The sequence below is a fragment of the Phaethon aethereus genome, assembly GCF_964289735.1.
Source record: "Phaethon aethereus genome assembly, chromosome: 25".
Classification (NCBI taxonomy): domain Eukaryota; kingdom Metazoa; phylum Chordata; class Aves; order Phaethontiformes; family Phaethontidae; genus Phaethon; species Phaethon aethereus.
In genome coordinates, this window is record NC_138601.1 from 6,638,016 (window position 1) to 6,662,846 (window position 24,831).

The 24,831-nt window shown below is 44.3% G+C and overlaps 1 protein-coding gene across 4 annotated transcripts; it reads right to left on the minus strand.

Moving 5' to 3' along the window:
• Positions 1-623: 623 nt before the first annotated feature.
• Positions 624-23,331, minus strand: ACLY (ATP citrate lyase; the record flags this gene model as incomplete). 4 transcript variants are annotated; one of them, XM_082010617.1, is made up of 28 exons in its annotated part: positions 624-718; positions 910-986; positions 1,235-1,317; positions 2,970-3,083; positions 3,301-3,444; positions 3,872-4,022; positions 4,788-4,942; positions 5,180-5,273; positions 5,468-5,595; positions 6,147-6,257; positions 6,627-6,708; positions 6,877-7,073; positions 7,328-7,432; positions 7,960-8,128; positions 10,005-10,146; positions 11,884-11,913; positions 13,109-13,199; positions 13,606-13,760; positions 13,919-14,036; positions 14,210-14,271; positions 14,667-14,803; positions 15,300-15,418; positions 17,296-17,426; positions 17,952-18,031; positions 18,969-19,159; positions 19,873-19,935; positions 21,437-21,559; positions 23,173-23,331. In XM_082010617.1, the coding sequence occupies 28 exons, from the start codon at positions 23,329-23,331 to the stop codon at positions 624-626; spliced, it is 3,306 nt and encodes a 1,101-aa protein (XP_081866743.1). The 4 variants fall into 4 exon arrangements, with proteins under 4 accessions (XP_081866743.1, XP_081866746.1, XP_081866745.1 ...); XM_082010620.1 differs by lacking the exon at positions 11,884-11,913; XM_082010619.1 differs by lacking the exon at positions 11,884-11,913 and having other exon boundaries at positions 10,005-10,149.
• Positions 23,332-24,831: the final 1,500 nt, after the last annotated feature.

The window sequence follows — 24,831 nt, forward strand, 5'->3', positions numbered from 1 at the left end:
CTAATAGTACATGAGAAGTTGTTTGCATAAATACAGACACTGGAATACATGTAGTTTCACAGTTTTAACAGCAGTATGTTACAACTTTACACTTTAAATTACTACACCAGAGTTTGAGTAACATTGGTTATACATCAGCAGTGGTCCCACTATTCAGGATACAATCAAACTGAAGATGAGAACACAGTAAACAAACTGAAAAACAAACAACAACAACAAAAAGCCCAAGTCATGGCTTATGGGAATGATGGGTACTTTCCCCTCTCTTGGGAAAAGTTACTGCTTGTTACCAGACTGCAAGCTCAATAAGACTGCACCTATGAGCAAAACTCCCCTTTCAAAACCCTTAAAATCTTTTCTGGAAACAAAATGAAACAAGAGTAGGAAAAAAAAAAGGGTGAGACACAGTATTAAATACAGCGGGTAACATATGGAATATCACAAGTTTTGTTTTTTATTAGATTAAATTTCTATTCTTACAAAACAGTTGCTTTGCACAGTTTGACCAGGCAGCTCAACGTCTGTATACCAATGGCCTTTATACATCAAAGTCCCATTTGTGGCTGTCCCCTGTGCAGGCTTCTGTCTTTTGAAGGGGCATTCTGAGGCAATACTACAGGTTCTTACATAGTCATGTGCTCTGGTAAAACATAGGATATGTCATCCCATGGGTGACGGTACAGACCTTGCTTCAGTCTCTTCTGATCTAGATAGTGTCCTAAAACAAAAGTGGTTTATGTTACAAGGTTTTTGCTCCTCCTCCTAGTCTTACTTTGCCTTGAAACAACTTTGATTTCTGTACTCCTACAACTAGCATTTTAGACTGAGTCCCCAGAGTTCATATGACTCATGTTCATGGTGGCAGGGGCAGCCCCTAGGAGGAAAGGGGCAGAAAGATGGCAAACTTACCAATGAATCCCATACTCCTGCCCAGTACAAAGATGCCATTAAGAGCTCCTATATCAATATATTCATCTGCTTCTTCCCTGCAAGAGAAAAGAAATTCAGCAGTTCCTCATAGTGATCTATTTAAGGAATCAATCTTAGAAAGGCTGAGTCTGCTCTAGTGCCAGTAGCAAGACTGAATTCATGTGAAAGCTTCCTTCCCCCAAGTTGAGGTCACATGTCCTTCACAACGTGCTTTTGAAATTCTGGCCCCAGATGAACTGGCAGTATGGCTCCCATTGTTTTTATAGGACCATAACCTAAAAGAAACCGCCTGCTACCTCCTTACCGTGTGAAAGAGCCACAATTCCTGAGTACGTCAACAAAGGCAACTCCAATAAAGCCATCTACGTTCAGGATAAGATTTGGTTTCTGCAGGAAATGAAAACACACCCCAATAAAGACATTAACAGTGGCAAATGATATGCACCTGGCAACTTCCATCCTCAAGGGTGATTTGAGGGTTGCCCATAATTGTGGGCACACAAGCCTAGCCATAGAGAAGGCCGTTCAGCAGCTTGAGCAAGAGCCATGCTTAACGCGAATGATGGAAAACCAGCTCCAAACAGCGGGCCTGCATTTGGTTCAGACCACAGAGATTATCAGCCGCAGCCCATCATGTGTGCTAGCTCTGCCTCAGATTTAAAGAATACAGCAGTTCCAGATTGTACTGGGTTTGCATGGCAAGATTTTGGTACCGGGTGGGCTGCAGGGGTGGCTTCTGTGAGAAGCTCCCAATAGGGCCAGTGCCAGCCAGCTCCAAGACAGACCCTGCTGCTAGCCAAGGCCGAGCCCATCAGCGACAGTGCCTCTGAGATAACAGAGTTAAGAAGGGACAAAAAACCCCAGCATGCAGCAATTGCAGACAAGAGTGAGAATACATGAGAGAAAACAACTCTGCAGACACCAAGGTCAGTGAAGAAGGAAGGGAAGGAGGTGCTCCAGGCGCTGGAGCAGAGATTCCCCTGCAGTCTGTGGTGAAGACCACGGTGAGACAGGCTGTGCCCCTGCAGCCATGGAGCTCCCTGGGGGAGCAGATCTCCACCCGCACCCGGGGAGGGCCCCACACCAGAGCAGGGGGTTGCCAGAAGGCAGCCGTGACCCCATGGGCAGCCCACGCTGGAGCAGGCTTGTGGCAGGGCCTGTGGCCCCATGGGGAAAGGAGCCCAGGCTGGAGCAGGTTTGCTGGCAGGACTTGTGACCCCACAGGGGCCCAGGCTGGAACAGTCTGTTCCTGAAGGACTGCTCCTTGTGGAAGGGACCCAGGCTGGGGCCGTTCATGAAGAACTGCAGCCTGTGGGAAGGACTCATGTTGGAGAAGTTCATGGAAGACTGTCTCCCGTGGGAGGGATCCCACGCTGGAGCAGGGGAAGAGTGTGAGGAGTCCTTCCTACGTGGAGGAAGGAGCAGCAGAGACCACGTATGATGAACTTACCACAACCCCCACTCCCCACCCCTCTGGGCCACTCTGAGAACAGGGTGGGGGAGTGGAGTAAAACTGGGAGTAAAGTTCAGCACGGAAAGAAGGGAGGGGTGGGGGAACGTGTTTTAGGATTTGGTTTTAGTTCTCATTACCCTACTCTGAATTTGACTGGCAATAAATTAAATTTCCCCAAGTTAAGTCTGTTTTGCCCATGACAGTAACTGCTGAATGAACTTTCCCTGTCCTCATCTTGACCCACATGCGTCTTGTTATACTTTCTCTCCCTTGTCCAGCTGAGAAGGGGAGTGACAGAGCAGCTTTGGTGGGCACCTGGCATCTAGCCAGGGTCAACCCACCACACAGATATACTGCAGACACACAGATAATGTGTTTTGGTTTGTTCATCATTGTCCAAGTGTCCAACAAATGTCTTCAGCCTTACTAAACTGTAGTTGTACTTGGCCTGAAGTCTACCATAGAAAAACAAAACTCCAGCAGCAATTTATGAAGCATTGCAATTAAAATACTGTATTAACCCCATGTCACTTGTCCCCCAGTAAGAAAAAGTGCCAAAAGGAGATAAATACTAGTAACATTTCACCTTGGAAGTTGTAATTTTTTCTACTTCAAGTGCATAGTCCAACAGTGGGGTGGCAGGGAAATGCTGCTTCACGTAGTCTTTAAGAATCTGAACTCTCATGTCCGGGTTATTTATCTGCAAGTTAAGAACACATTACACTCACTGATATTGCCTCTTGCACAGGTACTTGCCATAAACTTTACTATTTGTACGTTTAGCATTTATAAGTCCTGAGAATTTGGTCAATAACTGCCTCTGAAAGTTGCTAATTTTCTTTCCTTCGTCTTTTTTCCTCTCCCCCTCTGCTCTAAAAAAACCAAACCTCCAGTCTGTACTAATGCAGTTTTCTTACCGATTTGACTCTGTGTCCAATGCCCATGATCAGCTTCCCTTCTTTCTTCATCTTATTCACAAACTCCATAGGGATAATCCCACTGTCAAAGGCTTTGCTGAACATTTTAGCTGCAGCATCCAGTGCTCCACCAAACCGGTCACCCTGGGTGCAATACAGAAAGAGAATTATAGGAAAGGACTCCACAGTTAAGGTGCAAAACAAGCACCAGATTATCTTCCCCATCTGCCTTGCCTATCAGTGTGGCATTCATGAAACTCAAGTCAGGCAGGCACCTGAGATGAAGCATCCGTTTATAACTCAACACTAGTGTCAGTATGTAGCCAATACATCTCTGCTAGAGACAGAGTGTCAGGGGAAATGCAGTCTAGAGTCTTGTTTTATTCACATTTTGACTTTGCAGTGTTGGAAGAGACTAGGCAACCAGATAAGGACAATGCTGACAGCAATTTGGCCTCTACTAAATAATTCTAGACTCAAGAGACAACATCAAAACCTTAAATTAATAGTAATAAAACCTGGACAGAGTAATGAGTAGCGAAGTTAAATCTTCTGGAGATTAAGTACTTACAATAGTAAGAAGGCCTGAAGTGAGACTCGAAACAAGATCTTTTCCAGCTCTTGCACAGACAATGGTGTTGTGGGCTCCAGATACCGCAGGCCCATGATCTGCTGTTACCATCAAACACATCTCAATGAACTGGCAGGCATACTTCGGTAACCTGAGCAAGGAAGAGACTGAAGTCATTTACTGCAAAGAAAACTGAAGAACAAGACACTTGGTGTTATACTGGACAGTGACTTTTGTTTTAGGTGTAGGCTTGAAAGAAGTACAACAGATAAAGGGAGCTGTAGGGACACAAAGCCTATCAGTGCATCCTAGTATCTTTCTCAGAGATGAGATTTTTATTCCGTTTCTACAGGAGTTGTTTAGCTCAGAGCTGAGGGTCAGTTTTGTATGCTGAGTTTGCACACACTCAGCTGACTAATCACTGAGCTCTGTGGGTCCCCTTGAGGGAAACATAAGACTGTGCTACAGTTCTATTCATCCTGTTCTGCTGAGCCAGAAATTACAGCTAGTGCCAAGACTCTCTCTGATGAAAGCATGATCAGATGAAGGCAGTAAACTTCTGCCATTCAGAAGGTTCCCTATAGGCTGGTTAGCCAGTGTTTGTAAACTTCCCAATCTCTCCAGTCGAGGTGACAATTATAAGCAAGTAGTCATAGAGGGTGAAGCAGACTTAGAATAGAGAAGTTTCCTCAGTGCACCACAAAACGTGTGGAAAACCTTATCCCAAGACTAAAACACATCGTTTGAAGGCTTGAAATGCTGATGTGGTCTCAGAGGAGGGGATATAGAGATGACACTTCCAATGAATCTACATTCACAAAGGAATCCTGGAGTTACTTTTGTGCTTAAAGTCTATCAATAAACATGCAAAACTTCACGCCAAAGAATTTGGGAGCTTTCACAAAAGCTGCCTCACCTCCTTTGAAACCAGAGCAGGCCCAGAACCCCTCCAATTCCCATCTCTTCTTTGAAGACCTCAGTGATAGGCATCCCAGCATAAATCAGTTCCTGACCTCTCTCGTCACAGATGCTTGTCATAAAGGAAGCTGGTTTGCGGATCAGACCCAGCTCCTGAAATAACAGCATAAAGATGGGATTTTAAACAATCCACATTAGAAGCAAGGGGCAGTAGGAAGCAGAGTGGTCAAACAACAATGCCTTAAGCTTGTGCTCAGAGCAGCTTCCACAGATGAAGTGCGAGATAGAACCCCGAGGCAACACCGTTATTGCCATAAGCATCCAGAATCACAGCAAACATCCTGTCTGGTTTCTAAGGAACCAAAAAGCAGGTAAAACAGTACAGCTCACCCTTGCCCAGGAGTAATCCATTGGCACAGTTGGAGGAGGCACTTCCTCAGCTGGTTCAATCACTCTTTTGGCCACAAGATCCTGGTAGACAGACCTAGGGAGAGAATCCATTTATTAACGTCAGTCCTTTTAAGACCACCTCACTTGTATCTCTTAATCTAGACCTTAAAACCCCAGACTGAATAGAAGTTGCTTTCCTTAAGCAGAAATATATTCTTTTATCAGGCTAGAATCAGTGCCCTAACAGTTTTTGTCCCCTGCTGAAGGTGCCCTGTTAATGTGACTCACTGAATGACCTCTCCCAGCTCATCAAAACTCCGGGGAACAAACACACCAGCTTCTTTCAAAGCTTGATTCTTTGCAACAGCAGTTTCAGAAGCCTGGTTGGCACAAGCTCCTGCGTGGCCAAACTGCACCTACAAACAAGAGAGGAGACAGCAGTAAGGGATATAAGTTGTTTACCTGCAGAGAGTAAAACAGAATAGAGAACTGACTAGGAAACTAGTGACAGAGGAATACCAGTGACTGCACATCTGCCTTCTTATTTGGACTAACAGAACTCTTGGTTGCAACTGTGATCAGTACTGCAAAATGCAGGGCATTTTCTGATATGGAATCACTCTAGGGAGACAGAACATCAATGGAAGAACCTGAATTCCCCCACTCTCCAGAGCTGCCTAACATGCATTTTTCCCATTCCCACTCCAGAGGCAGGCAGCTATTAGAATCTGTTACATTCCCTGTGATCTTTGGGCTGCCTTTAAAAGTATGCAAAATCCCTTGGAAATCTCCAGTGGCGGACTACAGAAGCACAATAAATATAAATGGTAAAAGCTTTTTAACTTTGGCATGGTAAGTTGCTACTGGCAATTCTGGAAGGTTTAGGCACAGTGAGAGAAGTTGGCTTTTTTCTTCCTGTTGTGGATATATACTTACTTTGTGCATTCGTCCCCATTTTTATACATACCTCTGAAGAGAACATGGTAGCACAAGTACCAATACACCAGCACACCACTGGCTTGGTGATACGACCTTCTTTAATACCCCTGCAGATCTTGTACTCTTCTGTGCCTCCAATCTGCAGAAAGAAAGAGTGCTGAGATGGTTCAAAACTTGGCACTTTTGTAGAAACCAGCTGAGAGATGCACATGGAAGCATTAGTTGGATGATTTTTTTTTCTCCTTTTTCATTGAGTAACAGCTGAAGTCTCAGAACAAAGCCTTTTTTTTTTTTTTTTAAGTTGGGGAGACTATGCTTGTCTGTGGAATGCATTCAACTTCTTTTGATTAAAGAAGCATGAAATAAAAATTCAGACATTCAGCAAAAGTGGCAGCTATCCACACTGGTTTGTATCTGTTATTTAGCATCCTTGCAGCCAGGTCAGATGCTCCCAAGACAAAAAAACACATGGGTGTTTCTCAGATAGGAGTGAACTGGTCTCACTCACCTCTCCAAGTACTACAATCATTTTCACTCCTGGAGTATCCTCGTAACGCAAAACATGATCCATAAAAGTTGAACCAGGATATCTGGGTAGAATACAGGGAAAATGGTACAGTTGAATTTGTTTCAAACTTTTCTGAAAGAAGAAAAATTAATAGCCAACCTGCCCTTCCTCCTCCAAATTACTAACAATTCTTCTGTTGACTGACTTTAAAAAAAAAAATGGTGTCTTTGTTGAAGATGCAGACTCCTACCTGTCTCCGCCAATGGCCACTCCTTCATAGACCCCATCAGTGGTTCGGGAAATGATGTTGTTGAGCTCATTGGACATTCCTCCGGACCGTGAAACATAAGCCACACTGCCAGGACGGTACAGTTTTGATGCTAAGATATTATCCAGCATGCCTCCTGTGTTGCCTATTTTAAAGCAACCTGGTTTGATCCCACCAACCTACAAGAAAATTGGAGAAAGATGTAAAGCCCTTTAAAATAGACATGAAACCTAGGAACATTTCCTTATGACAGTCTTGTCAGTATTTTCACAAACAATGGAAGACAATAACATGACCTTAAAATGAGAAACTAACGTGCATTTTATATGACTAAAGACAAAATGGATCGTAGGATATACTTTATTCTTCAGAGAAAGCCAAGCTGAAGATAAAGACAGACAGACAAGAGGAGAAAAGGGTCGCCAGTTCTTACAGTTGCAGGTCCAATGATAGTGACTCCTTTTTTATCAGCCATCTTGATCAGTTTGCGGGTCAGGGCCTCTGGAATGCCCTCGGCAATAATGGCAATGGTGCGGATCTGCATCAAGATAAAGCAAACTGTTAGTACCCTCCAGTGTTGCCACCCTAAGGAATTCTGCAGGACAGAGAAGGCAAACAGCTGCTCTGCTCACAAGACATGATCAGCTTCTCCCTCTTGTCAGGCCTCTGAGGGGTCATGCTGTGCACTCTCATAGCGGAAGGCCCTGTGCACGCATCCGCAGTCTGCTGTGATCTTCAGAAGTCTCAATGCACTGTTCAGACATTTGGGTTTTTTTCTCCCCCTTGCACATTAGAGCAGCACTGTATTTTAACCAACTCAAAGTAATCACTCCTAACAAAGAGGCGCCGAGTTCCTTTTACACAAACTGCAGGTCCAGCATTAGAATTTGCTGTGTAACTTCGGTATCCACCTTCGAGTCTATAAGGAGTTAGAATTTAGGTATTTATCTGCTAAGTTGGAAGACCAAGCCAATTTGCTAATGCCATCACAGTTTACGAAAGACTGGTACCCTGCTAACAAGATCATCTTTCTTTTCTTGGGCTTCTTCTAGATCCCTTGCTCACCTGTGGATAATTCATTGTTTCAACAGTGCTATCATAAGCAGAGCGCAGAGATGCAAAGTTGATGAGAACATCCACCTCTGGGTGCTTCCTCATAGCATCTGACATGTTCTTGTAGACTGGGATCAGGATTTCTTTGTGGCCCCAATAGAACTTCTGCCTGTGGTCACCACTATGGAGAAGATGAAAGAGCCGTAACTCTTAAGGCTACTGGAAAGACAAAGGGATACAGTGCATGCAGACAGAGGAGTTTACAAACCCCAATTCTCAGACACCAAGACTGACTGTGAGACTCACTAGCAAGTGAGCATACATGGGGAGGGACCATACTAACAGCAGAAGGTTCTTCAGAGTATAGAACAGAGCAGCATATGGAAGGAGACGGGCTAATGGGGACAGAGGCATCCAGCAAGATGAATAAGCTCTCCCACAGTGAAGTTACCAGAGCCTCAATTCTACTCCAAGCTGGAAGACAGAATGAGGCACAGAAAGAGTAATGAATGAGATGCATGCAAAGCTGCGTTACTGGGCTGGAACAAATACCAGACTGGGGGAACAGGAAACCAGTATCTGTGGTGAACAGCCAGGACAGCAGTGTGAGGGCCAGTCAACTTTCTAATTCTGCTACAGTGAGACTCTACCCACCCTACCCCACACATGCTGAAGGAGATGCACCTAGAAAAGTTTCACTGTAGGTGTTCTCTTTTATAGATGGTAGATGCTCCGACTGGAACTTCACCGAAGTCTATACTGTTCAATTATTTCAGAGTCTAGAGATATTGGCTGTGTTCCCATACTGGTACATTTGCAACACAGCATTCCAGGTTTTGCCAGCCTGGCTTCCTCCAAAAGGTCAAGCAGAATCAGATAGTTATAGGTAGCCTTAAACTTTTAAACCCTGTTGCTTTTTATTCATTAAACTGCAACACTGCAAGGGGTTGCCACTCCTCTATAGATGTGACTATGCCTGTACTCAGTTTTAGTACCCTGAGGTTTGCACTTGCTGAGAAGGTATCACAGAGCTGCAATTATCATCAGAGCTGCAGACTAGCAGCACAAGGTACTTAATGGTCAAGAGGCCAAATTCTCTGCAGGACAGAGGTTGATTAGACATCAGCTATCCTGCATGTCTGTAAATACCAGAGAAATGAAACAAGCCTCCTACCTTTGTACGGGCTCCCATCTCACTGACTTAGCAGCAGGCCAGACAGCCACTCCTTTCCTTCTCACTACTTGCCCTGTTTGACAGGGACACCCCCCATACACACTCAAGAGGTACAATAACAAAACAGCTTATGCACAGCTGTGCTCTGGAGGTTCTTCCTGAGGGCTATCCGAAACACCCAGTAGCCTCTCATATCCCCGTTAGCTGTAGGGATAAGGTAAAAGAGGGTGAATACCACAAGGGAACTCTCTATCCCACTGAAGGATCTGCACACTTCCTGCCTGCTGAGAAACTACTGCCACTATAGGAAAGAGTATGAACAAGATGAACAGAGTTTTTTTTTTTTTTTTTAAATTTTGTTTGTCTACGTGACAGACAGACTGCTTTAGTCTATTAGCAGAGCTGCTCCGATTCTGGCTCTTATTTGGAGGGGAAAATTCCAGCTGCTGCAGGCACAAATCAAGATGTCTCAAACAAGCATGCAGCAAACAGATGGGTGGAAGAAACATTAGATAGCCTTACTGCCTCTGCTAAGCCAGTGGGCTGTTGAAGAAAGCCCAATTAGTCATGCCTGCCTTACTTGCCGAGTGAAAGAACAGTATTCGGACACCCTTTGAAAGAGCATGAAGTGGTACTTAAATTATGTGCCTAACGTTAAGCTGTTTCAACAGAGCAGCCTGACATCAATGGTTGAGGGAAACAGGAAGCAGTCTGCAAAGCCAACCTGATGGTGGGAGAGAGCATAGGAGAAGGTGTTAAAGCAGAGATGCAGACTAGGGCAGAGCTACACTAAAGAACAGCAGAGACTGGAAGGGGAGGAACCTAACAGAAGAATTTGAGGGAAGCAGTCAGAAAAATAATGCAGTCAACACAGGCTACTTACGTGAATGGATAAACCATGGCAGCTACTGAAGGTTCATCCCGGGAGCAAATATAATCAAAGTCCAGCATTCCTTGCACGGCCCGTGTCTGCATCCCCCAAATGATAGCTTTGGTGTGACGGCTGAACAGGGTTGTAGCTTTACCTGCTCAGAAAGGGGGCGGGGGGGGTGAAAGGAAGACAAAAACACATTCAAAATGTACATCCGTGCAAGACAAAAGCTGCAACTTTGCCAAATGTCTGCTGAAAATCGCTCAGACAAGCATATTCCCCTCCCTCCAAATTGAACCCAACAGGTGAACTGCAGGATGTAGTAGCCACACTGTCCAAATTAAGGAAGAAACTGTAGATGAAGCAGCATCCCCCTTCCCAGGATTCTGAACACAATAGCCAGGTTTTGGGTTTCACAAAACGGCCAAGTGCTTAATCACAGCACGGGAGCTGGTGTAGGAGAGGAGAGAGAAGTGAAAACTGCCTCTTCCTCTTCTCACATGGGCCATTCATGTTCCTCCCAGATATTTTTATTCTGCAAAGCTGAAGAGGAAGGGAACTTTGAATTTTATTTGTTTATTTGCATATGGCTTACAGTCTGGGAGAACCACAGGAGGTTTGCCTCCTATGTTCGTCAGGGCACCACAGTAGGATGATAGGAAATAAAAAGAAAAGCAGGAAATGGAGGGGACAAAGAAAGCAAAGGAGCTTTACATACTCAGCTTTTGTTTTCAGTTTTTTTTCTGATGATCAGAATCCAACACAAACCTGATAGCTCCAAGAATTTTTATATGGCCCAAAACTTGGCTTCAGGGGACAGAGTCACAGGAAAGGCAACAGTGCAGCTAGTGAGGATGGACTGTTTGTTTAAGGTATATTTACACCATTTGTCAGAGCAAAACATTGAGTTCCTCCCTTTGACTCCAGGCAGAATTAATTTTACAACTCTTAAGAACTCAGAGCTGATCCAACTGCTGATGACAACTCAGTCTACCACTAATTTCTTTTTGGCTTTGAATCAAAAGGTAAACAGCATTAGGGATTGAACAGGATACCATTCTTCTGGCTTTAACAAGAAATCAGTCACTGTTCTCTAACTCTACCTGTTCACAGTTCAAATGCGCTGCCACGTGATTTTTTATTAGGAAACTGCCTACCCTGAAAAATTCTGTTTATCTTGCAAGTGCCTGCAAGGGGGTAATATTAGTATTCATAAGAATAGGAGAATGCAGGCCCAGAAAGGTGATGCTATTTGTCTGAGACCGTACAAGGAAGAATCTGAGAGGTCCCCTTCTAATGTCCCTCCTCTTACGGTGGGGGAGATTGCTTGAAACTCTGCTTTGACCCTGATTCAGCAGTTCATTCTCCTCCAGCACAGAGCTCAAGAGAGTGCTTAAAGTACCCATAACTTCACTGAGCACAAGCTTTAATGGTTTGCTGAACTGATAAGGCAAGAAGAACATTTAGTTCATTCAGTGACTTTTCTGTGCCCTTCAAGGCTCATAAGCATGGCACCTGCACTATTTTGTTTCCTTTTGAAACAGAATGCCAGTTATTAGGCATGGTTAGCGATTCCTTCCTTTTGAAAACAAAGAGAACAGAGCTTTTCCATAAGGATTGTGGGGAGGAAGGGAAGAAAAAATTCAAGTTTGAGACGTGTCCCTCTCTCCCCCAGAAATAGTAAGTTTTTGTGCAAAGGAGTATGTGATCTGCACTTGAAAAAACAGATGAAAAGTTCATATGGTGATAGCTAAATATGCTGGGCAAGAGGGAAGGGAAGGACCAGACAACACTGCAAACTTTTGGAGAGAAAAACAGCAACAAAACCAAGAACTAAAAAAGTCAGCTGCCAGCAAGGCCAGGCACATTCAGCTAGTCACACGTGTCCTACCTGAACCAGGTCTTGAAGCTGGGATTGAATCTGTTAAAGAGAGAATCACTCATGCAACAATACGACAGAGCTGGTTGCTGCCATCCCAACAGCAGGGAACCTGCGGTGGGGTGCTGCAGCTTCCCTCCTCCCCACAGCACTTGGGCCTTGTGGGTTTTGCTTTTGTTAAAAAATAAGCAGACTGGAGCACACTCCACCATGCTTCCTCTCCAAATATCTTGACATCAAAGTTCGCATTTTGTCATCTATAACTTGCTTATCCCAGCGCAAACACATTTCAGGTTCAGGTGGCAGTTCCTTGCACTGCAAGCTCCATGGCACAAATATTTCCAATGTCTTTTTGAAGCACTGCTCAGGCAAAATTCTGTGCACAATAATTAAGAGAGCAGTAGTGGGTTTTGTGATGTGTTTCACCGGAATCAGACCTGAATCTTGCTGTCATCATGTCATACTGTTGTAAATCAAGCCAGTATCTCCTTGCATTCAAGGGAGGAGGACCAGGACATTATCACATTTTGTCCCTGACCGATTCTGCTGTTGTTTTATCCCCATACAACATGCTGTTACCCAATAAGGCTTCCAACAAACACGAGCAAAAAGGCTGCCAAAGCTCTTGCATACCACCATGCTAAAGAAGCTTCCTACAAACTCAGGAAAAACCCAGAACAACCCAAAAACTGAAAACAAAGACAAAAACCCCAACAAAACCACACAACACACAGCACAATAACCTCTAACCCTGAATGTGAGAGGAATACATCACAACTGCCACTGAACTGACTGTAGCGTGTTCACCCTGGAAGCTGCAGCATATACCAAGAAGGACTTTCTGAATACCTACACCGTTCCAGCAGCATCCCATGGGAACACCCCCCAGGTACTTAACTGGAAAGCAGGCCTCAGTTCAGCAACCGCAACACAGATACTCTAACCTGTTGTCCACTGGCCTCACATAAGGGGACATGGGAAAGATGGAGTTCTCAAACCGTGCTGTTCCCTTCAAAGGGACATCCCAGATCAAGGCAACTCTGACTCAGCTTGTGTATGAGCTAATAGTACAACAAATGACAACATTCTAAAAGCACTTAATTAAATTTAAAACAAAGATAGACAAGTACCATAAAATTGCTTCCCTTTATATGCAGAAAAAGCATTAGTCTAGTTCACATTCTCTCACTGAGAGCAGAATAGAACTGCTAGCAATGACTTCCAATGCTGGACTTACCAAGAGGTGCTGTTGGTTTTGCCTTCTTGGCTGGAGCAATATCATCTGGTTTGGACTCCGAGAAGGAAGCTGTTCTGCTGGGTGCTGGAGTCTGAAAGAGTCAGAAGCCAAGTCAGTAAGGGACAGCGTGCCAGATAAAGCCTGGAGCATGTAGGAGATGGCCACTTTGGCTATGCTAGTCTACAAAGAAAACGAAAGAAAGTTAATTTTGAGATAGGACCACTTCAGTCAAGTGAGGGAAAATTCCTAAATGACCAAGTTCCCAGGAGATGCTAGAATCACATTCTTGGTTTTGAGGGGTCACATTTTCTGCATAAGCGAGGTGGATGTTGGGACGGCCCCTCCTGATAAACCATGCAAGCAGAGTCACTTTAGTTCTCCTAGAGCTTTGTGCACATACAATGGTGGCCAAGATCTATTTCTGGCCTCAGACAGGGGAAGCTGCCTTCAGGAGGCACCTCACAAGCACTCCCTTTCACAGAAGGGAAGGAACTCACCGAAGGGCTGCCACTGGCATTGAGGAGGAAGTTGGCAGTGTGGGCTGCAGCAGGTGGTTGGTTGGGGATAGGCCGGTGGCCGAGCGCCATGCCCACAATTGCAGTCATGTGCGTCTCTGTGCCAAAGACATGGATGGGGATCCCAGTGGTCTTCCCTGTGTATGCATACAAGAACAGTCAGCCTTGTGGGAGGGAAAAGGACCAAGGTGAACTTCTGCTGAAGTAATGCATTTAACCTTGAAAAGGCTTGGCAGAAAGCACATAGAAGAAACAAGATGCAAGAGTAAAACTTACGGAAATGGTTGGTTCTTACCAACTTCTCCCATGACACGTAATCCTTCCTGGTAGTTCGGGCCTCCTCTTCGCACAAAGATCCTCACCTCATGCTCCTTCAGAGGGCCTTGGTAATCCTTAATCGCTCTCACGATGCCCTAAGAAACATAGAGGACAGGTGAGCTGGGCAGCCCGATGTTTACCCTGTCCCATCACCTCAGGAACTCCTGGAAGAGATGCACCATCAGCCTCAGCACAACATTGAACTGGGGAGAATAGCTGAGGGTTGGCAGCTATGGGCATTTGCTGATACTTCTGAATAGTCACTTACTTTAAAAGTGGCCGCTACATTGGTGAAGTTAGCAATGCTGCCTCCAATGATCAGGATTTTACCTGAGGGAAGAAACGCACATAAATAAAACTGTTTTAAGAACACAGCGTACTGTAAGATCATGAAGCCATTTAGGACATAAAGTGAAACGATGCTGCAGTTCAGACTAGCCAATAGTTTGCAGTAAGTTGTGTGTAGCAGAGCCTGGAAGATAAGAGCTTTGGACCAAGCAGAATTTTCTGACAAGAATATGTTCAGCTGCATTTTCTCCTGTCTCTGAAGCAAGAGCAGAAATCCATCGCTATTTCACTCAGAAGACAGCAATACATTAAAAGCTCTGCCAGGGACGTCTAAGCATAGTAACAGCTCAGGTTTGTTCAGTCCTCCCCGCAGCTTCACAACTGAGCAGCTTTGAAATTGCAGTGAGCAGCTTTGAAATTGCAGGTGACACTCTTACCTTCAGGGTGCTTCTCTCGTGTCATGAGGGAGAGAATAGTCTTCGCATAGTCATAGGTCTGTTGCTCACTTGGGGCTCCTGAGTATTCCCCATAGTTAGCCAGTTCATTCACCCCCCCCAGGTCACAAATGGTGTCGCTGTAAAAAAAAAAAAAAAAAAAAATTAAGAGATTAGTTATAATTCAAGTCACTATAAAAGTCTTAATAAAACATTCAAAATTCCTGGGAAAGTGGGACTTGTAACATAGAGATCATGCTGTATGCTGAAAAGAAAGCTGCTCTCCTCTTGGTACCAGTCATGATTAATCTTGTTATACTTCCTAGATATGATGGGAACTCGATGACTACCACAGCAACAATATTACCATAAGCAGCTTTCAGCCAGCTTTTTTCTTTCCAAGTCAAAAAGAAATGATATCTCAACCTCACAGAATTAAGTTATCATCTCTAAGGGACGCTACATTCCACATCTTGGTAAGAAATCTGAACAGCATCTTCATTCTGAAGAGATCCCAAGCAGTCACGGCATGGGAAAGATCTCTTTAGAAGAATCTCCTTTCCAGAAGCTGCATCAATTATTTTCTTCCAGCACTGTAAATCCACCCCCCCGCCCTGGAAACCTTGGTCCTGTTACCTGTAAACCACAGAGGCACCACCACCAGCCACCATGGTCCAGATCCTGCCTTTGGGATTAAGAATAGTAAGTTTTAAGCTGGCTCCACTCTTCGCATCCAGATCAGCAATGTAGGCTTCCTGCGGACAGAGCAGCACACAATTTAAACTTCCTTCTACACCCTTCTTTTCCAAACCAAAGGGTTCGTAGTGCTGGGCCCATTTGGACACGCAGAGCTTCCACATCTCCTCTCAACTACAACTGAGGGGAGAGCAGAACCACACACACCATTTTTGTAAGGGACAGAGACCCAGCTTCATCTCTCAGGGGCCAAGACTGAGTTGTGTTATGTGTTCTCCAAGACATTAACACTGAAATTGGACTGGGTATAGACACCTTGTGCCATTCTCTCTGTAACAATTCAAAAGGGATCAACTTGAGCATACGCTCAAATTTTGATTCTTTCTTGGGGAAAAAAAAAAAAAATCATATTCTCCAAAGAATATGTTGTCTTTATAAGGCATGCTGGCTTGTCTCTTGCTTGTCCCAGGTGAAGTCACAAGTGATTGCTATAAATAAATTTGATATTACCTCATTTGTAGAGTGCAGATCCAGAAGCAGATTTTTCCTGTTTGCACATGAAATACTTTGGAAATGCATCTGACTGTTGGTTGTGTTTCACTGATCTGTGTACTACACTGGCCTTTCCATGAACAGTGGTCTTTTCCTCCACTGCTCAACCAGCCCTGGGAAGCTCCCAGGTTTCACGGTTCTGCATACAACAGTCGCAGAATCAAATACCCCTGAACTGAAAAGTCTTGTTCTGACCTTGTGTGCAGATTGAGACCAGAGGAAATTTAAGAATCAACACTCCCATGGCTACACTGTCTGTGGCTGTGCTGCAGCCAAGAAGGTAATCACCGAGAGTGCTGTAATTTAGCTCAACATGGTGTTCCTGTATCGCAGTGTGCTTGCCTGTTGAGAAGCACTTAATTGGGAGTTCATTAAAATTCTCAAAGACACTGCCATAATAACCTTCACAGTGACTTGCAGAGGGATGATTCAGAGAAAAAAAAAAAACTAATCCTTTTAAGAGCAAATTGAGTTAAGTGTTGGCATCCAGCAAGCTACATAGAGAGAAACAGCTAAATGGATTTCCTGGCCATATTACAAAAACCTTCCCCAACTGAAGCATAATTATAATTATTAAAATGAAAAAGTCAGGACAGAAATCCTTTTGGAGACAGAACAACAGTCACCTGAAATAAGTAACAGAACAATTAAGCAGAGAGCTCTACTTCCAACAGTTTTTGAAGCTGCTGGGAGGCTACGTATGAAGCAGTGTTTATGCAACCAGCAGTATGAACCCAGGCAATTCTGAGAGGAAACAGGCATTTCTAACTTAAAACCAAAAAGTTTGCCTGCAGGCCTCTTCTTGGTCATCACTTTTCAGGAAAACAGGTGTATTAACATCTTAACTTTTTACTTTGAAGTTTGAGAGATGGTAATAATTTTCTCTGAAAAATCTGCGCGCAAGTATGAATCAGACAACTTCTACTCTACTTTCAGAAACTGCTGAGGGAGCATCAGCTGCCATGAGGCTGTCAATAACCACTGCTCCAACAAAAAAATAATGATGCGGACAGGGGACGAGCGCAGGCAAGAACCACTTAAGAAAGACTGTACAAGTGCAAAGCTTTGGCACACAGCTAAATGAAGTTAAATATAAACCTCCACTTTAAAAAGTAAATTCTGAATTAAAGAAAAGAACCGAAACAACATCCATGCGAAGATGGAAAGCAATCGCAGTTCAGAGCATGGTTAGGGGAAGGCCTAGTACTACAGCAACCCGTACACAGGCTTGCACAAGCTCTTATCATGGAGAGCAATGCCAAGGTACTTGAAACATGGCAAGAAAACCCACAAGGGAGGAAAACCTCAAGGACATACAAGCAATGAGGAATTAATCTTGTAGTCCACAACAGAGGGATTTGGGCCAGAGTGGGTTGCTACTTGCCTCTGGGTAAGCTTCCCTGCCAAAGGGAGGGGGGAACTCCACATCCCCCCATTTCACTTTGCAGATGTAGTCAGCAGTCGCATCAATCTTTGCGGCCAAATCAAGGATGTAGACACCATCATTAGTCACCACTGCATTCGGAAAAAAAAAAAAGGAAAAAAAAAAATCAATTAGCACTGTTTGTACAAAGACATGTGTTACAACTTTACTCATAAAATTTGACACCATACAGAGATCATTACAAAAACTAGTTCACCTTTGTTCCCCTTCCTCCACATTGGTCAGTTAGTTGTATTTATCAAACTCAGCAAGTTCCTTTAAGAATTAAGTAGTGACTGTGGTCATGGCCAGGCCCTGGCTCAGGCGCTGTTTTGTTCTGATCCAACAGCGCAATTTTTATGTTCTTCAGTTCTGACTTAACATCCCTTTCAATGGAATTTTTCATTTCCACCAGGAAATTAGATAACAGAACACCTGCAAGGAGTTCTCATTTTGGATTAATTTGACTAATACTTCCAAGACACGCCATAGCCACTGTTGTACTTCTTTTGCATATGCCACCTAGTATTGTTGCGAACTACATAAAACAGAGCAGGATTAAGTATACATTTCAGCATTTTAGAGCAGAAAGTCAAGCTCCCAAAAATATCTGTTACCTAATGGGTTGATCTCGAGGTATGTGAAATATAGATCTTCATAAAGGTTGAACAGACCACAGATGAAGCTAGCCAAGACGCTGTAAAACAATTTAAGACAAATTCATTTAAGCAGCCAAATATAAAGCACAGCCTGCTCTGCTTCATTTATATTAGTGGCAATCTGTAAATCTACTCTGTATTAATTTCTTCCATTCTCATTCATCTTCTCTGGAAGAAGCCTAGGTGATGACTCAAGGAAAAGACGACCTTGACGACTCATCTTAATCACACTCCACCAAACTCTGCAGAGAACACAGTTGCTCACAACTGTCGTATAGATTTTCAGTCTGTTTAATCTCACCAAGAGACAGAAATGCACCACTGTCTCTGACTGTCAGATATGCATCTTTGTCAGAATTAAGCTTCATTAGCTGGGATGGGGAAGAGACTGCAGTAAACTGTATTAGTGACAGGCTTCTTCAGCCTTTCAGTGCTGAACAATGCCATCAGTGATTGCATTATATTGGTAAAAATCATGACTCACTAAGATAACTAGCTATAGGCATCTAATTGAAGGAGATGCAGCTACAGATAAACTTGCAGCAAGTGTAGGAATAGTAAGAGAATACCTTCTTAGACTAGGCCAGAGTAAGGGTAAGTACATTTCTAACTACCAACCAGATTCACATCTTATCACCATTCCTACTAAATAAAAGAAACTCTTCTGTGCTGGCGAAAAGGATCAAAATTCAGTACATGTCTCCAACATCTCAGAGGTCAAGACTTCAGTAGACTGAGATGTGCTCCTGTCAAGTGAGGACTCAAAGCACTACGAACACTTACTTTGCATTTTAAAAGAGGCTTGGATAAGGTCAAAGAACTTGGATTTAGGATGCATGGCGTATTCTTGAGAGTAGCAGGAAGTGTAGGAGAGCAAGCTTTAGGGTGAAACAGAATGAAAGGATGCTGCACTGAAATAAAGGAGAGGAGCTTCTGGGTGGCTGGCCATGGCTGGAACCGGGCATCTGTACTTACTCCTTCTTATTTGCTGGTGCATGCTGCAGGAGATGTTTCTTTATGTCCGATTCATTGAGCTTTTCATCCACTGCCACAAGCAACTTCTGAGCTTTGGCATCAACATCTCCCACATCCACACCCCCTTCGTGGTGGAAGAGTACGTAGTCTCCCTCACGGGCAGCATATATGCACACATAGAACTCTTCCTCCTGCACAGACCCAAGCACAAAATTAGCAAGTCACACCCAGAGAAGACCCTGAAGAGGCTCTTGTGTCGATGCTGGGAATGGGGCAACTGAGCACACCGCTAAGCTTTCCAAGGAGAAGCAACACTGGAGTGGCCCAGACACTGCCCAGGGTTGTACGGACTGTGCTGGCCTGGGAGGGAGAGCGGCAGGGCCCAGAGTGCTTCATCCTGGTGAAATGTGCCAGGGACAACACCTTCCATTTCTGCAGGAAACGGCTTCCATCTTACACAACTGAAGCACAAACCAGAGTCCTTTCTTGTGTGCGCTGAAAGCACCTGTATCGTAGGTAATTTTACCCTTTCTGCAAACCGTGGCAGAGTATGAATATTTCACTGGCACAAATAGGAGATATCTCACATCAACAGTTTGTTGATCACACCCATGAGTACCAGATTCAGGGAGCAGTGAGCTGCCTTTTCCAACCAACTTGGTCCCTCTCAGGTCATCTGTAACCTCCTCCCGGTAGAGTAACAGCAACCAACGTGATTATTAGCAACCCTTCGTATGGACTAATGCTGCGCCTGCATGCAGCTCTGACCACATGCATTGACACAGTCAGCGTTAACAGCACACTCCCAAACTTCCACTTTCTCCACTCTATCAATCTGTCCAAGCCACATGCAAGTCAAAAGAGATTGAAAGGCACTTTTTAAGGCTTTATTTGGTATACTAACCTGCTTGTGAGGGACGAAGGGTTCAATCAGAAAATTCTTTAGGATTCCCTTAGCATTAGCAATCTGTAGGCAGAAAACAAGACAAACGCCAATAAATGCTTGTCCAATATCCACATTTATGACAGCATAAGGCAGGCTTCGAGAGTTAATCAGCACTGCTCTAGAATCACTTCCTCCCAAGCGCCTCCCCACTGTGTTTCCTGGGGAACCATACTCCTCCCTCTCCAGCACAGCATCAAGCACTGTCACCGCTAGATGTGAGGCTGTGCCACTCCAGGATACTTGAACTTCACAGGTTACAGGAGTCAGTCACCCTCCCCTTTTTCCTAACAGGGCAGATGGCTATCAGAATTACACCAGAACAGCTCTTCACCTCCTGTCCCAGAGACAGCACCTTTACAGAGTACTTGCTTAGTGCAGTGTGAAATGTGATGGCTTGAGCTGCTTCTTGGAGCTCTGAAAAAATGACAAGCAAGGGAAATCCTGAGCTAGATGGGAAGTGGCAGGAGCAGAGGCCTCTGCCCAGCCCTCACCCTGGAAATGGTGTCAGTGAGCATGGAAGAATAAGAGTACCCCTTAGCCTTTTCCTACAAGGCCAGACAGCTACAGCAAGGTCCCAGGAACTGTCCTGTGTAGGCACTTTCCTGCTATCCACACCAAGTCTCCTGGCTCAAGGAACACTTCTGCACAGGCCATAGGAGATACTAGCTGCTCCTGAGGGCACTGCTTCGGGAGCCAACATCATTGGTCACAAGTCCTTGGCACAGTCCTTCCTTTAGATGTGGTGGTTGTATTGTGCTAAAGAAGCAATTTCAACATCCATGATTTTCCTGATGGGCAAGCACACAAGATGCAGGTGCCTGCTGTTTCATAATGGCCTTCAGGCAAGCCTCGCTGCTCAGCTACACAGCTTGCTGCTGGAGCCAGCAGCAAATCAATCACAGTAGGGCCAAAGCATCAGTTTCCTTGAGGCAGCAGAACTCTATCAGCTCCTGAAACACAGCAGCTGGGATGGCAGGCATTTCTTTATCATTAGCCATGCAGTATCATTCCCAGGAGAAAAGATATTACAAGCTGGCACTGAGCTAAAATAAGGTCTTGAAGTAACACTCAGTCATCAGCCAAAACACACGGGCTGGCTACAATACGAGGACAATTTTATGACAGCTTTTATACCTATCTTGTTAAATCTGTCTTGGGCATTAAAGTAAAGCAGCTATGCCAGCCAGACACAGCATTTGAGCTATCAACTGCTGACTCAAGTGGAAGGGATTTTCAAAATGTTACTAATTCCTGATGACCTCCCACCACACAGGCCCTACACAGCAGACTTGGACAGCAGATGGTAACGGGGAGCACTGAGCTGTGCTCCCTATCAGAGTGTGTCATTTACCAGTGCTCATTTACCAGCGGGAAGTTCACACAGGGGACTTTGGCATCAGCATAACATGCATTTTAAACCACCGTAAGCAAGAGAAATAACTGCACACCAGCTCCTATCATATAAATAGGCAGAAAAACCAGAACAAAAGTCTTAAGTTTTTGTTGCCAAGGTGGCACTCACCGTGGTTTCTTGCCCCAGTCGCTGTTTGAGCCAAACCTTCACCTGATCCAGAGTGAGATTAATTCCAACTAGTCCAAGCTTCCCACGTCTCTTTATTAGCTGATCTGGCTTCACCACTAAACGCTACAACATTGTACAAGAGGGATTAAAAGAAAGAAGCATTAGAAAGTGATTTTGGTCAAGGAATTCTCTGTAGACAGTGAAACAAAAACTTAAATTCCGTACAGCAAATGTCCTTCCAAAATTTCTTTAATCTCCTGGCACAACACACCAGCAGGTTTTTTTTTTTTTAAGCTGTACTTTGAGAAGAGCTGCCTTATTTCTACTCAGACATGAGTATGCATCAGAGACTCAGGTGGCAGCTTGTTTTGGCTTTTTTTTTTTTTTTTAAGAACTTTGATAACTCAAAGCAGCTGTTAGGATGGGGTATATGTACTCAATTTCTGTAAAAAAAAAACCCACACTGAAAAGTGTACAGCATCCCATCAGTTTTGCAAACTGTCTTCATAAGATGCATCACGAAATTAGTATTTCTCTGTGAGCAGAGACTCATAAGGAGAAACTATGGAACACATGGCAAGCACAGTCAGATGCTTACAAAGAAAGCTCCTGCTGTCACTGTGTACTTTGCATATAGACTGGCGAGGGCCAGTGGCCATGCACATTGTAGTTTACTGACAGTGGCTCTTTAAGATACCTAGGAACAGCTTTCCATGGGTAACACACTTATCTCTAGCTTGCAAATATTTTTTTAAATTTTTTTTTAAATACAGAATGGGTACCATTCTCCTGTACAGCTGATATGTCCTGGAACTTTAGCAACTTACAGTGTAGAGTCAGAACATAACATGTTGCAGTACAGAATGCCAGTTGTGGTCTTTCTGCTGGACCCTGTAGCCCTTTCTAGCATTACAGAACTCTGCCTTAAAGGATAGATAGCATCCTTGCTCCCTTCTGGCTTTCTGCAAGTCTTTTTAGAAGCTCTGCTGATATCTTCCAGCAATTCACTCATGCACTTGAGTACGGAATGTTTAACTACTCAGTGTAGGGCTTCTAGCAGTCAGTCAGTAAAGGACCGGGAAACATTCATGTTTTACCAGCCAATGACTTAATATATTTAAGCACTGGAAAGGAGCCATTAGCTTGGACAGCTAATAAAAAGAGCTCTGAATACGTTTTCTCTACAGAAAGTGCATAGCTATGAAACACAAAGAGATATAAAAGATATTGCACAGAAAAAAAAACAAAATTAAGTTCTCCATGATGCTTTGCTTGATTGCAGGAAACCTAAGCAGTATCCTAACTGCACGCAAGAGCTAGCCATGGAGAAAGCACTCCGTGATTTCAGAAAGTAAGGGTGTGAGAATAGGGACTGACATCTCAAGAGACTCTTTCTTTGTCTGATTCAGCCTCGTTCAGCTTCTGTGTGGTTATTAGAAGCTTCTCATTTGCAGATATCTCTGCTCATGTATTTCACAGTCGTTAAAGAAATTTTATAATCAGGCACCCTAGAAGGTGATAAAACAGCCTTGAAGCAAGGCTTGTTTCTTCATCAGTGTTGCAAGTGAACGTTGCAGAGCAGCAGCAGCAGCGACCGGTCCTTCAGGAAAGATCCGGAGCACGGTTCTGCTCACAATCTGCCACAGCACGATGTGCTGTGCCTGACAGGGAGCAGCTCAGCTGAGCAGAGGCTTGTCCGGGGCTCAGACACTACAGGAAGGCAGGTCACTCCTTACCTCGCTCAGAAGCCAAGGGTGGTCCTGGGTGAGTCGTGCCCAGTCAGTGTCTGGGGTGACTCGGGCATACTTGAAGCGGTTCTGGATGGCAGAGGATGTGCAGATATACTTATACAAGAACTCCTTCCCCGTCTGCTCAGAGATGGCTTTGGCTGACATGGCTGCCTAGTCTGAATTGGCGGGGGGGGGAAAAAAAGTAATCAGGAACAGAGTCCAGTTCTCGCAGAAAACTCCCAATCACCTAGCTCAATGCAAAACCAAAGCAAATACAGAGCTGAGGCCGTGTCTCCCCATTATAAATAAGGCTATAAAACTCACCTGACAAGCGAGAACTATTCTGTGTTGCTTAAAACCTCTACCCTATTCCACTGCCCTGAACACTATTTTGGTCCAGCCTTGCCTGCAGGGAAAGGAGTAATCCTTGCAGCTTCTCCCAGGCACCACCGTGCCTTTACCAAACCTGCCAGCTCGGAGCATCCCCCACCTCCCCATCTAGGAGAGCACTCAGCTAAGGCAACTCTTCTCAAACTACACAGCACCCCGGGTTTGTTGTTGTGGGATCTATGTAACACACCTACCATTTCTCTACTTCAGTATTAGGGAGTGACAAGGCAAGAGGAGATGAAAACCCTCCCTCCCACTTGTTTTCTTATGGCATGCCACATTTCCAGTCTGAGCTTGACTGCAGGCAAATTAGCAATCCCCCATACCTTCTTCTTAAAGGGAAAAGAAAATGTTGCCAGTGTTATCAAAACCAGAACACATTCACATCATTGTGTTTGGGTTTTTTTTGTTTCAGAACCTAGATGTCTTGGGAGCAGCTTCACACCCTACAGAATAAGATGCTCAAGACAACAAAGAAGATTAAGGTGAGACAGTTGAGGGTTTTTTTGAGAAAAATCATAAGAAAAATATTCCTAATGTCACACCTTTCTTGGAGATGGCTTTCTTCTCTTTTAAAGAGCATATTCTAAACTGACATAGGTAAATGATTTCTGATCTCAACGCTGTAACTTTTCCTTCTGATAAGCAGCGACAAAGTCATAAGTGTCAAAGATGCCTTTACTTTTAGCTGCATTAAACATTTATTTAAATGAATACTTCATCCCAGTGAACCTGTCTGCATGTGTCAAACATCAGAACTGAGTCCTGTGATCAGCCAGAGGTCAACAAGCAGTTTTGATTTTTCTGAGGGGTTAGACTGCTGACAGAGAGGCTCGAGAAGTGGCTCATGCTGCATTTCTGAGTGACTAGAAATCATGTCACTGTTCCCCAAGCACAGCCAGTGTGTTGGGAAACACAAAAGCACGCTGAGGATGTTTCTGGGAGACCTGCAAAGCAGAGAGGCACCAACACAGAGAAGAGCAGCTCAGGTTCCATTCGAGTATCTGGACAGTGGAGTGTTTGAATGGCTCAGTAAGACTGACTAACTGCCCACTCTGTCACAAAACAGATGCCCCACTTAAGACCCACAGAGGGAAACATTAAAAATTCCACAGTTACTTCTTGCGCTACCTTCTGGTACTAATAACCTAACTACTAATTACTAATAACCATTAGTAATGGTTATTAGTTACTCATCCTATAGGCAAGCACAGGATATGCCAAGGAATAATTAGCTATCATTAGAAATAAAGACCTTTTGCCTTAAAGCAAAGG